This window comes from Fukomys damarensis, unplaced genomic scaffold (assembly GCF_012274545.1).
Source record: "Fukomys damarensis isolate Sample0158 unplaced genomic scaffold, DMR_v1.0_HiC HiC_scaffold_35, whole genome shotgun sequence".
Taxonomy (NCBI): Eukaryota; Metazoa; Chordata; class Mammalia; order Rodentia; family Bathyergidae; genus Fukomys; species Fukomys damarensis.
Window position 1 is genome coordinate 38,570,506 of NW_022900947.1, and position 13,916 is coordinate 38,584,421.

Consider the following 13,916-nt stretch of genomic DNA (forward strand, 5'->3'; position numbering starts at 1 on the left):
AAAAAAAAAAAAAAAAAAAAAAAAAAAGGCTTTCTGGGTGTGGTGGTTCATGCTTGTAATCCCAGAACTCTGGGAGGTTGAGACAGGAGGATCACAAGTTTGAATCCAGCCTGGGAAACTTAGCAATTTAAGGAGATCATGTTTCAAACAAAACATAAAGAGGCTGGGAATAAATCTCAGTGTGAAGTTTCAGTTGCCACTACCACTAAAAAAAACCAAAGGTATTATTAGCATCTGGTTTATAGCTAGAAAAAGTTGGGTGAAGTTTAACTTGTGAGTGAAAATATTTGATGTCTTCTATTTCATACATCTGATTTTAGCCTTGGGAAAACTAGAACTTCATTACTCTATTGATTAAAAAAGCAATAAAGATTTTGTCTTGCATGGTGTAAAATTAAGAAAGAGATGAGTGGTGTGTTCACTTTGTGCTTGTGTATACACACATGTATGTTTTTGCTAAGAGTTTTAGGAAAACAAAATATTCTGCTGTATTATTCCTTGAAGGACACAGTTAGGGTGGATCCCTAAACAATTTAGATAGAATTAAAGATGAAATGTGAATTCTTAGCAGAGTAATTAGTTCTAGAATACTTGCAATACCTTATCTTTTTATTTTCACTTGAACTAGGATTAATAGACCTTGATTTTTACTGGATTAAAGTTCAGTTGGAAATGGTTTTATGATTTTATTTAAATAATTTTAGAATTTGTCAGCTTTTAATGCCTTGTCCCTTTGTTAGTATTCATATTGCTTTGTTTTCAGTTTGCTTTAGTAGTTTATGAAACCATTCATTGTTTGCCCATTCAAGCCTCAATGCTACCTGGTGAAAAAGGGCAGTCAGACTTTATCTAGAAATTTAGACAGATGAGGAAAGTAAGACTTAGAGGAACTAAGTGGCTTGTGAAAGTGGCAAAGATTGGAAGGACGCCCAAGATTTCTGATTAAGTCACATTTCCCCTCTAACAGTAGTATCTAATGGAAAATGGATTTTATGTAGAACCCAAACCATCTTTTTACAAATACTTTCCTGTGAGCATGCTGTAGAATTTTAGTCTTAAGTTCTCTGAAATCTCTTTATAATTGTATTTGGAGAACATTGCCTTGTAATTTAAAGCCTGCTGACTTTTCCGTTATTTCCCCACAGCCATTTGATGGCTGCTTTTTTTGAGCATCCTTGTGATGATGGGTGGATGCCATATCAGGATTTTCAGGGCTTCAGAGACAACACCATCAACATTTTTCAGGTCCATTTTGTTTATCCATTTTGTAGTTTTGGGCTTTTACACTTGTCTTTACAAAAGAATCTCACTAGGCCTTGCCCATCTATTTTGAGGGCCCCAGATCCTAGGAAATGAAAGAGACAGTTTCCTGCAAGAGGTCTCTGCCTTTGTTCTCAGGGCGCTAGGCACTCAGTGAGGCCCTTTTTTGAGCAATTCTTGTCAGGTTGTGTGATGTAAGTGGTGGCAGGTTGGTTCTCACAGGTGGCTGCAGCCTTGTCTCTGTAATACAGGGTTAGTGAGAAGCCCCGCCCACTGTAAAGGCATGGAAGAATCTGCTTTTAGGGAAGAGAAACTCACTAAGACTTGGTTTCCTTATTAACAAGGTGGAGATATTCACAATAACCTTTAAAGTCCTTTCTAGTTTAAACTTAGTCCAACTTTAGGTTTTAAGAACCTTATTCCAGCCTCCCTAGATTAGTCATTTGTTCAGCAAATATTTGCATGACAGTAATATGCCAGGTGCGGTATTATAGGCCTTGGGGGAAAAAAACCCCACAAATAAAATAAAGTCCATTAGGGGCAGGGACTTAGAAATGTAATGTTTTCTGGTAGAAGACCACAAAGTAATGTCACCTTTCTTTAGATTAATTAAAGACTAATAATTCCCGTGTTTGTAAGGTATGAGTATTTTTTTCCCATTAAGTTTATTGGCACATTTAAAGCAAACAATAGTTTATCATAGGGATCGTGTAGTGTAAGGTGTGAGTATCAGATACATGAGAGAGAACTCAGGGTAGTTGTTTATATGCACTGAAGTGGAGAGTAGTCCATTTTTTGAATTTTATTTTGTTTTCTGTTGCGGTTTAAATCTAAAATGGTTCCAAAAGCCTCATGTGTTTGGGGGGTGATTGGGTTCTGGGGGTGCTCTTGCTGATGTGCTGTTAGAAGGTAGAGTCTGGTCAGAAGAGATGGGTCACAAGGATAAACCTGGAAGGGTGCATCTACCTTGCTGGCTCCTTTCTCCCTCAGCTTTCTGGCTACTATGACTGGAGCAGCTTTCTTCCATCCAGGCCTTTCTCTACTGTCACCACTGCCTTGGAGCCAGCTGACCAGGAACTATAATTGTGAGCCAAAATACACCTTTCTTCCTTTAGATTGTGGGTGTCAGGTATTGTGTCCCAGTAATGAGGAATGTTATTAAGGCATCTTGCATTTAAAATTATTTTTTTCTGATTTTGCTCATTTTCATTTTATTAAATCTATCCAGTGAGATGTTTTGGAGTCAAGGTGGGATAAATCCATACACACACACACACACACACACACACACACACACAAACATATGTTTACACACATGTACCATATATATCTTGTACTAATATACATTAGTATATGTCTCAATTCATTTGGATTATTACAACAAAGTGAATGGCTTTTTTTTTAATAGAATTTTAGTACTCACAATTCTGGAGGCTGGGAAGTCTTATGAAGAGAGCCTGTTTTTTGGTTCATAAAATAATGGTTCATTCTAGCTGTGCCTCACATGTGGAGGGGATAAATAAGACCTCTTGAACCTCTAAAGGACATGACTCCCATTCACAAGGGCTCTGCCCCATCATCTCCCCAGAATCCCCAATGCTTAATTTGGTCACTTTGGGGATTAGGATTTCAGCACATGAACCAGTGATTCAAACCATCAGTACATTTGTATAAAATGCTACGTTTTAAAAAAGCTTGGGGATGTAAAAAGTATTAAAATGTGTTATGTACATGCACTTCTAATACTAAAGATTGTTATGGTACAGTGGAGGAGTGCTATCATGACTTTTGGAACCAGTGTTGTGTCCCATACCCCCAGAACCCCCTTCCACCCGTACTGGGGTTGGTACCAGGGTCTTTACCTTGAGCTGCACTCCAGCTCTTTGAGTCAGGGTCTTCCTAAAGTGCTCAGTATGGGCTTGAACCTTGATCTTCCTGCCTCAGCCTCCCAGAGTGCTGGAATTACAGGCATGTGCCACCATGCCTGGCTGGAACCAATGTCTTACATTAGTTCTCTTACTTCCTGGGTGTATCTGATGACATCTGCAAGCCAGTATGGTGAGGTGATGAGGACATGTAGGCTACCTAAGCACTCAAGAGGAAGTGAAAGCATGGCCTCCCAGAAAGCCCAACATCTGGAACAGCTGGTGGTGGGTCTGAGCAGACTGGAATGGAAGGAACACTTTTCCTGTGCTCCCAGGTCCTTGTCAACCTGAGAAGGCACAACTCTTACTGGATTGATTGATTCTCACTGCCTTGTTCCAAGTTGCAGGTTTGAGATTATCTCTGATGAATTAAGCTAGTAGAGGAGCTTAAACTAAACTAAAAACAACCAAAAAGTTTTAGAGCTGTTTTCTCCTCTGTGTAGAACTGATGAGGAGTTAGAGAAATACCCTCAGGCTGAGTGCCGGGGTGGAGGTCCTCCCTGGGTAAGCGGGGGAAGCTCCCTCTGATTTCATCATTGTGATGATTCCTGTTACTTCTGAACCTGTTGCAACAAACTCAAATAAGAAACTACCCCACATTGTATGCATATTTTGGTTTTGGAAATGGTGCTCCTAGAAGTGTGGCACGATCACTCCCAGTGGCCATTATTCAGTATGGTACACAGCAGACATGCTTGGGTTGACATACAGTTTTACAGAAAGTCTCAGGCTGGCTGTAAGCTTCTCAAGCCTGTTAATTTTCTCAAGCCCTTTGCTGGAATTTAGTCCTTCTCAAGGTGCCCTTGCCAAGTGACCACTAGATGGCAGCCTACAGTTCCAGACAAGGTGACTCAGCAGCCTCTTCCTTGGGGTGAGTCGAGGGGCTCTGTAGGCAGATTAAACTCTTCATTGACTCTATGTGCTGACCCGGGTAACTGTCCTTACTGGGTGCCTTCAGTGGAACTATTACTCGGCATTTTATGTTTAAACACAGGACCTGTTCATCTTTTGGATGGTATAGACAGGAGCACTGAGCGTCTTTTGAGTATAGGGACCTCTTCCTGCCTGGGTGGAAGGTGGCACCCAGACTTGTGGCAGAACTTTGTGTTTCGTCTTGCGGCTCCACCATGAGGCCCCAGCTGCTTTATGTTCTTTTAGTTTCTGTCATGCTTAGGTACATGAGAAGTTCCTGCTCCTGGACCTGTGGAAACAGGCAGCTGCTCTTTCCTCTCATTGCAGAATACTAAGTAAGATAGGCTGTTGGGCATCTGTCATGCTTAGGTACATGAGAAGTTCCTGCTCCTGGACCTGTGTGGAAACAGGCAGCTGCTCTTTCCTCTCATTGCAGAATACTAAGTAAGATAGGCTGTTGGGCCAAATCCAGCAAGCTCCCTGTGGCTTTCATCCTTGACCTTCTTTTCCAGTGGAGAGTGAGGACATGGGCTTTACGTGTTTTGGAGTTGGCTGCTTTTCCTCCTCTTTAACCTTTCCCCATTATTATACAAATAATTTATCATCATTCACGGTTAAAATCATCCAATTCTGTAGTCAAGCACCCTATGCAAAATATGCCCTATTGCCTCTCGTGCCTCCAAGATTTACTGCCAGTGATCACTTTTTTGTGTATTTTCCTTCATTGCATCTTACTTGGGTTCTGGCATCAGGTCTCTAACTAGGCTTTCAGTATCTCCTTTCTATCCCTGAATCTGTCTCAACTGAGCGTAAGCTTTTTAAGGTACAAGCTTCATCTTTCCCATGGTGGAAAGTAACCTCTCTTGTTTGAAGGACTTAGTAAAAGTCTTCATAGTGGACCACAAAAGCCCATTGTGGTCTGACCATACCTCCCTCTCGGCCTGTCCTTGTACCACTTCAATTCCTACTCTGTCCACTCTAGCCGCAATGGTTTTCTTTTAGTCTTTGGGACTTAGTATGCTCCATTCTTCCACCAGGCCTTTGCACGTGCTGTCCCTAATATCTGGAGAGCTCTTCCCACCTCTTCAGAAATACTTAGTTCCTACATATCTTTTAACTCTGTGCTTACGTGTCAGTTCCTTGAAGAAGCCTTTTTTGACTTCTAAAAATAGTCTGGTTTCAATCTTTTTTAACATCAGAAAAAAATAAATGACATTCTGAATTGTTCTATAGATATTAAATATTTACTCTAATTTCTGGCTTTTAGATAGTTAATCATCTTAGTAGATCATGAGGACTTGTACATAAGTACAAAAAAGGAGCTTCCAGTAGTTTGCTAAAAATAAATCACTGTATTCTATTGCAAAACATACTTTGGTTTAAAAAGTAGTGGAAACGTTTATTTTGGTAATAACTTCCTAAATGTATTATCTATTCTTATGATTAGATAAAAGCTCTACGAAAAAACACAAGTGACCACTTCCAGCCCTGAGAAGCTTTAATGTGCTGGTGAAAATGTGACTCTTGGTTCTCATCGTTAAGTGCTACATATGTAAACAGTTAATGTATAAAAATAACCAGTTAGTCTCCTTCTTTATGAAAAGTAAACACTGTGTTACTTAACTGATAAAAATAGGTTATCATCATCTGAGCTTCCTGGAAAAATGGCTGCTTTGACCTCTGGGGCAGGGAACAACTAAAGTGAGCTGGTATGTCTTGTGCCAGACAGCAAGGAAGGGATTGGTGGGGACATGTCCTAAGAACACTGGAGCCAGCTATAAAAGGCTGCTGCCCAAATTGGGATGGTTTGTGCATTGAAAAGAATGAAGACATAACACCCTGAATTAAAAGCAGAAGTTCCAAATCCAGAAAAGAAGGGTGATGGGTGGAGCTATATAAGATATGTGACCAGTAAGGTAGAAGGAGTGTTGGGATTACAGAATCAGTCTTTACTACTATCAGATGTAGTAAATGATTTAGGCAGTTATATACAAGCAGAGGCTGCTAGTATAGGAGCTCCTTAATAATAGTGCTCCTTCTATAGGTGGTCTTTAAGGGTGATTCCAACACTGCTACAGAAATTGCAGTGGACGGGGCACTTGACATGAGATAGAAAGGTTGATTATACTCACAGGTCCTGTAGGAGGGAAGCAGTGCACTCTGCAGGGGGTTCATTTGGGAGGCACACTTGGAAGGAGCTCGGACCCATGGGCAAGTGTCTTTATGGGGACACAGGACAGCACAAAGTAGAAAGAATGAGAGGACTTCATCGATGGCATTTGAGTGCCACTGGGTCATGGGAGAACAAGACGGGGGTGCCTATGGCTGGGACCAGATCCATCACACTGGTGAACCTGGTCTCCTGGGTAGACTGTTCACAGAATATTTTGGGGGATGTGAAGGCATTAGGAAAATAGGAAGTTCAAAAAATACATAATACACATGGAATAAAGTGCTGTTGAGGAACAAAACATTCAGTCTTGGGACCATCTCACAAATTAGTCAGTAGTTTTACAAGAAGAAAGATACCTTTGAATGGAGAATCTGGTGGAATTCACCATCACCGTATGATTCAGCCTGATATTAAGTGTGATAAAAATATGGTGAATGTTTATTGTGGGGGTACCAGGGATCGAACTCAGGACTTTGTACTTGCGAGGCAGATGGCGGAACCACTGAGCTAAATCCCCGGCCCATATTTTTAAAAATGTATTACAGTAAATAAAAGACACATTGCCAGTAAGTAAAAGACATGTTGCTCCCTCAGATACTCCCCCTTGCTTTGAACACACATGTCCATATCCCACTGCTCTTACATTTTTTGAAGCACTTGTGGAAGTCCTCTCTCCTGAATATCTTCAGCTGTGCTCAGGGGCTGGTCCAGTGTCTTGAATCTATTGAAAATGTTTGTTTACCTTTTATGATCATTTGACTCTGGGAAGGGATAGAAGTTGCGTGGTGCCAGATCTGGTGAATAAGTTGGATGAAACACCATAATGTTTTTACGAGCTCGCTTTTCCATTGGATGGCACTCGGCAGCAGTATTCATTGTATTTTTCGTTTGTTTGTTTTTGGTACCAGGGATTGAACTTGGGCACTTGTGAGGCAGGTGGTGGAACCACTGATCCAAATCCCTGGCTATTCATTGTAGTTTTAATCATACCTCGTAAAGACTTAAAAGAGAACTTCCCGAACTGCTTCAAAAAGTGGCAAAAATAATGGGGATAAGTGTGTGTGAAGTGATTTTAAGGGAATTAGTGGGAATGTGGCTCTTACTGGAATAAATTTTCAAAAATATTTTGATCATCCCTTCTGTCTATATTAAGGAGACAGATGACATGATGTGCCTCCTCCTCAGTGTCCTGGGAGAAGAACACAACATTACATGTAGTATTCTTGTCAGAAGTATTAAGTCTACATACAATCTTGAGGGAATTATTTGACAGTTTGACAGTGCTGCCCAAAAAAGCTGGTTTGGTCTTTTTAAAAAATGACAAAAGCAATATAGGAAATTAGAGATCAGTTTGGAAATGTGCATCTGAATGGAATATTAGATGCAAGGGTTAACACTGACAGTATTAAGAGTGCTGGCTGTTGAAGTGTTAGGGGTGAAGTGTCCTGTGTTTGCAGCTTTCAAACAGTGTAGAATAAAGGTGTGTGTTGCAGTAGCCAGTGGGTAGGTAAATGCCCACTTACTCACTGTTTAACTTTTCTGTATGTTTGAAATTTATTAAAATTATAGGGAAAAAGCAGGCTGTGATAGATATGTTCCAACTTCATGGTTTTTTTTTCTTTCCTTTGATGTTATATTTTGTATTACTATACAACTTTTAAAATTTTTTAAAAACTCAAGTTATAATTTGCCTTTATTCTGTTTTCCCAGATGTGATACAACAGAAAAACTCAGAAATTCTTTGGATTGCTTGAGATCATTATTAAATGATTCTACAAACTTTAAGCTTATATATAGATATGCATTTGACTTTGCACGGGTGAGTTCTCTGGAGCCTGTCCAGATGTTTCCATCTCCTTCCTCCCTTTTTTATTCCCTTTTGAAGTTTGTTTTTACATGCCACAGAAAACAACTTGAAAACATTAACTCCCAGGATGCTAGCTAGTATTCTTCTCTACATGTGTGTTTTTAAAAAGTGGTTCTTGACAAAAATTTGTATGTTAGCAAACATTTATAGTGGCAGACCTTCACTAGCTCTTGTGATTGCAATAGCTTATATATGGGCAATGATAAATACTGCTTTAAATGTTTCTTAGATAAACTTGAAAAAGCTTTTTCATGTAAAACTAACCATTTACCCCTCAAAGAGCTGATTACCTAATCTGGTTTTACTTTGGGATAGTATGATTACATTTGGAAATCATATGAATATCAAAACTAAGCTAATTTCCTGTTTGTCTCATAGTCAAATGTGATAGTTGTTCTTTGGAGGTGAAATAAAAGTTAGATTGTGACAGAGTTCCAAAGCACCAGTTACCATTTTATTCATCAGACAACCCGCAGCCTTCATAATGATTTTATTTTAGAATGTTTTCTAGTACGTGTGTGTGTTTAATGGGTTCAGGTGGCTAGGCTTTCTTGATTGATAGCATTTTTAAATGATTTCTTTTTTTAAAGTCAAGAACTTAGAAATTATTCTCCCTTACCTACCACTATACTGATCTTTTTAACTTTTTATTCTTTCTGAATCTGTCAGTCTGGCACCAGAGATTTTATTTCACGGTGAATACTGATGCATCTATACTAACACAGTAGTAGTTCTCTATGGTGCCTTCATTTATCTATTATTACAACCTTCTATTAAAATCACAACACACTTGGAAAGGAATATTAGAAATAAGATGAAATTCAGGTACAGTGTTTTACTAAATGGCATTTGCCTAAGTGTATAGATAAGTGCTGCATACTTTTAGAATAGATACTAGTTTCTAGGATTAAACAATTTAGTATTTGAGGGTCCTCCCCAAAAAAAACACCTCCCAAAAAGTCAGCCTCTTTTTATAATATGGGTAGAAGTTTGTTTAGAAATACCACATTTTCTATATACCAGAATCAGCTGTTTTCTGACTTTCTTGTTTGGGAGTGGCAGTTCTCCCGTATATCCACTGTGCTTTTCCATTTCACTGCTCCCTGACTTTAGCCCATTTTGGGTCAGCTGCTGGGGCACATCTCACAGGACTCCTTTGGCCTCTTCTTCTAGTGCCTCCACCACAGTTGAGGCCCTTGTTACTTCTAAGTTAGCCTCATCTCCATATTCTTTCACTTCTCATCTGGCGTTTACGTCGGTAAGGTGGCATTCCTTTATCCAGCTCCAGCTTGCTCCCCAAAGCCGTCAGGCCCTTCCTGATGGCTTTTCTAATAATTTACGTCGGTAAGGTTCCTTTATCCAGCTCCAGCTTGCTCCCCAAAGCCGTCAGGCCCTTCCTGATGGCTTTTCTAATAACAATATGCTGGAGCTGTGTATGATGTGAGGGCCCTTACAACAGCTCTCAGGAACAGCTGGGGATAGTTCTGTCTACTCTGCAGGGGAAGAAAGCAGGCCACAGAGAAGTGGAGAAGTTTGACTATGGTCACACTGTTAGCAGACAGTCGGTCAGGACTCGGACCAAGAGCCTCTGACTCTTAAGTCCAGTCTGTGTTCACTCCAGACCCTCTCAATCCAGTCCCCACTTGTTTCACATCATTTGTGTTGTAAAATTGGATTTGCTGTTGCTCATGGGGTCTGCCGTTCTAGGCCTTGCCTAGAACCCTTGTCCAGACCCATGCTTCTGCTTCTCTGTGCCTCTGAGCTCCTGTTGTCCTTTCACCACAGAGCCCTGATCACTCCTCTCCACACCTTTGGGGTTTGGGTGCAGGCATTCAATTCCTTGGTAGCTCTTTGCTTTTAAGGGAGTATGGTAACTCTGTAAATGTTGGTGACTTAATCTTTAATGTAATGATGAATAACTCTACCTATATTTAATCATTACTTATCAGAGTGATTCAGTTAGCATAAGCTCAACAATGAATTTAACGGTGTTTTGACTGTTTAGCTGTATCGCTCACATTTTGATATCTTGGCAGTCTGCCTCTATTTTTTGGGGGGGTGGTATTGGGAATCGAACTCAGGTCCTTGTGCTTTCGAGGCAGGTGGTAGAACCACTGAGCTAAATCTCCGGCCCTTGCGCACGTTTTGAAATGTTAATGTTCATTTTCATTTAATTAGAAATATTTTCCAATTTCCTTTGTTATTTCTTTTTTGATCCATGGTTTTTCAGAAGTCTTATTTTCCAAGTGTTTGGGATTTTCCAGATAATCTTTCTATTATAGACACCTAGTTTAGTTGTGTTATGGCAAGAGAGCATACCTTCTGTAATTCACTCTATTTAATTTATGGTCTCTTGTGATCAGTATTTGGTATGTAAAATAGTGAATATTCTGCTGTTATTCAGTGAAGTGTTTGTTCTCTAAATGTCAATTAGGTCAAGTTGGTTGTTAGAGTTGTTCAAGTCTTCTGTATCCTTACTGATTTCTGTCTCCTCATTCTGTCAGTTACTGACAGGGATGTTAAATTTCCCAATTCTAATTATTTTCTCTGTCACTGCTATCTTGCTACCTTTTTTTTATTTTTTATTTTTTTGTATTTTGCAATTTTGATATAAGGCTTGGAAATGCTTAGGATTATGTCTTCCAGATGGATTGACCCTTTTACATTATAAAAGGCAGTGTCTATCTTTATCTCTGTATATCCCTTATTCTGAAGTGTACTTTGATAGATAAAAATATAGTCATTCTAGCTTGCTTTCTTTTTTTGGGGGGTACTGGGGAACGAACTCAGGACCTTGCGCTTGCCAGGCAGGTGTGATGCCACTGAGCTACATCCCTGGCCATCTCCAGCTTTCTTCTGATTAAAGTCTATATGATGTTTTCTTTTTCCTTTATTACTTATAGCATGTTGCCACCAGCTTGAACCATCAGTAAGTGGTACATGCATGACTCTCACTGGGAGGCTTGTGATTTAAACAGATCTCATCCTTTTTATTAGTCTTTTTACTAATAAAATTAATAAAAAGTCTGTAAATGGACTGAATCTAGTTAGTTGCTTGAATTTGAATAATTACTGCCCAAATGTAAATATTAATACTTTGTATCCATTAACAAAATCATTACAATAATCAAATTTATTTCATGACCTTTAAAGAAATTTGTATTTGGAATAGTTTATTAATAATTGTCTAAATTTTAACATGGAAATATTACAAGTGCCTCATTGCTGTTCTATGTAATGTGCATTTACAACTGATGTACCACAAATCAGCTATACAGTATAATTTTTAATACCATTTTAATGTTTTCCCTAAGGAACTGTAATATAGTGACATTTAGTCTGCTAAATCAGTGCCCCTGGAGAAGCGGTACAAGCTACCCAGTGGGACACTCATGCCTGTACCACCGATTGTTTAGGCCATTAGAAATTACAGCCCAGTAGTGAGCATGTTAACCTATATTTTAAACGTTACACCACTGTACATGTATAATATGACAACCTTTAACAGTATCCTTTATTTTGCCATTGCATACTTAATACTCTTATAACCATGCATTTTACTTATCCTGTAAATCTAATCATATGTTATTATCATTTTAGTTTTAAATAGGCAAGTATGTATAGTTACCTCACATAGGTACCATTTCTGAGCTCTTCATTCTTGTGTAGACCTGGATTTCTGTTTGGTATTTTCTTTTTGCTTAAAATCTTTTAACATTTCTTACAGAACAGATTTACTTAAGATGATTTCTCTAACCTTTTATTTTTGCCTTCAATTTAGTATGGTACTTCTGGATTTTAAAAATTTAGGTTGATAACTGTTCTTTCAGTGATCTTACCTGATTGCTGTCTGTATTTTCTCATTTCTTTCTGATGATGTCTGGTGTCATTTTTTAGTTCTTGAAACATAATGTCTTTTTTGTTTTGTTTTCCAACTGCATTTATTGGCTTTTACCACTTTTCAACAAGTTGCATGTGGTTCCTAACTTGATTTTCCTTGTGCTATTCTTGGAGTTTGTTGAGTTTTTTTGGATTTGGGGTTTTATAGTTGGTATTAAGTTGGAAAGTATTTCAGCTGTTATATCTTTAGATATCTTTTCTGTTCTCCTTTGTTGTCCTTGGAATGTAAATATTTGTTACATTGCTTGATATTGTCCTACAAGCCTACTGATACTGTGATCATTTTTTTCTGTGCTGTTTCGTTTTCAATAGTTTTTTATTATGGTCTTTCCAGTATTAATCTTCTTTGTTTTGGAGGATCTGTTGTATTAATTCCAGCCTTTTCAGATACTATATTTCTCATCTCTAGCAGTTCTAGCATTTGGTCTTCTTACAGCTTCCATTTTTTTCTCTTATGATTTTTTTTTTTTTTTCTTTTTGGTGCCACCTTAAACATCTAGAACTTTTTTTTGGTAGTGTTTAAAAAACTTTTTTTTTTTTCCATCATCTCTGTTTTTTTTGTTCTATCTTCTATTGGTTGATTTTTTTCTCTTATAAGTCATATTGTCCAATTTTTTTACCTTCCTATAAGTTTTTTTTTTTTTTTAATTATAGCTGGATATAGTAAATTTTATGTTGTTTGTTTCTGGGTTTGTTTTATGAAATAGTGTTGATTTTTTTTGTTTTCCTGGTGCATGATTAACTTGGAATCAATTTGATACTTTGAAAGGCCTGGTTTAGCTAGAGCTACCTTTATTTTAGTAAAAGATTTAGCCTTACCAATAAGTCATTAGTACCCTTTTGAGGACTCTCCTCAGTATACCTTGAAAATTATGACATTTTTCATGTGAGCTGGTGGAAATAAAAACCATCTCCACCTCTGTGTAAGTTCTAGGAATTTCTGCTTAGTTGTTGCAGTACAGTATATTTCGCCTAATTCAGGTAGCTTCCTCTCATGTATTCACATGTACAGATCAATACTTGGCCCAAGACTGAGGATGCTGTTCAGAGATTTCCAGACCTTTCTCTTTGACTCCTAGCTCACTAGTAATTTACCGTGCAAAATATGAGTCCCCTTATTCTCTTTAACCTCCATAATCTGTTTTTCCCAAGGCCTGAGTTTTGCTTTCCTTTGTTATGACTTGGAAATCACCCCCATAGTGTGAGCTAGTATCACATGGGTTTGTTTCCTTTTTCTCACGGATCATGCTCCTGTGCTGCTTGTTTTCAGAGTAAACTGTCACTTTGTGGGGGTATCCAGTTTTCTGGCTATTTTTGTTTGTTTGTTTGTTTGTTTGTTTGTTTTGAGACAGGGTCTCACTATGTAGTTGAGACTGACCTGGAACTCACTATGTAGCCCAGGCTGGTCTCAAACTCATGGTGATCCTCCTGCCTCAGCCTCCCTGAGTGGTGGGATTACAGGCATGTGCCACCACGCCCGGCATCTGGCTATTTTTAAATGAAAGGGGAAATCTGGTCTTAGAAGCAGAACTGCAGCCCCCACTCTCACTTATTTTTGTTTCTATTAGGATACTGACTCTTGAAGGTAGTAATTTATAATTAACTCAGCAGATCCTTTTAAAAATCACACTTTTAATAAAATTGAACTTCCAGCAGGTTTCATATCTTAAATGTTTCATTGCAGATAACAATGGTGTATTTAAGTATTCTGAATTATACTTTAATATACTAGAAAAGAAATTATACAAGAAAATGATAAAATGGCTCTTTTAGCATCTCTCCATCAAAATTTCAGTCCCGGGCCAGGGTTCTAGCTCAGTGTTTCTGCCGCCTGCCTTGCAAGCACAAAGGATCTGAGTTCGATCCTCTGTACCAAAAA

General features: G+C 38.6%; 1 protein-coding gene across 7 annotated transcripts in view; it reads left to right on the plus strand.

The window, feature by feature from the left end:
* The window catches only part of Dcun1d4 (defective in cullin neddylation 1 domain containing 4), a 79,296-nt gene that overhangs the window by 55,218 nt on the left and 10,162 nt on the right, over positions 1-13,916 (plus strand). For all 7 annotated transcript variants that reach the window (XM_010640232.3, XM_010640229.3, XM_019209967.1 and 4 more), the window contains one exon: positions 7,981-8,089. In XM_010640232.3, the coding sequence (XP_010638534.1) occupies positions 7,981-8,089 (109 nt within the window). The remainder of the gene's footprint in view (positions 1-7,980; positions 8,090-13,916) is intronic.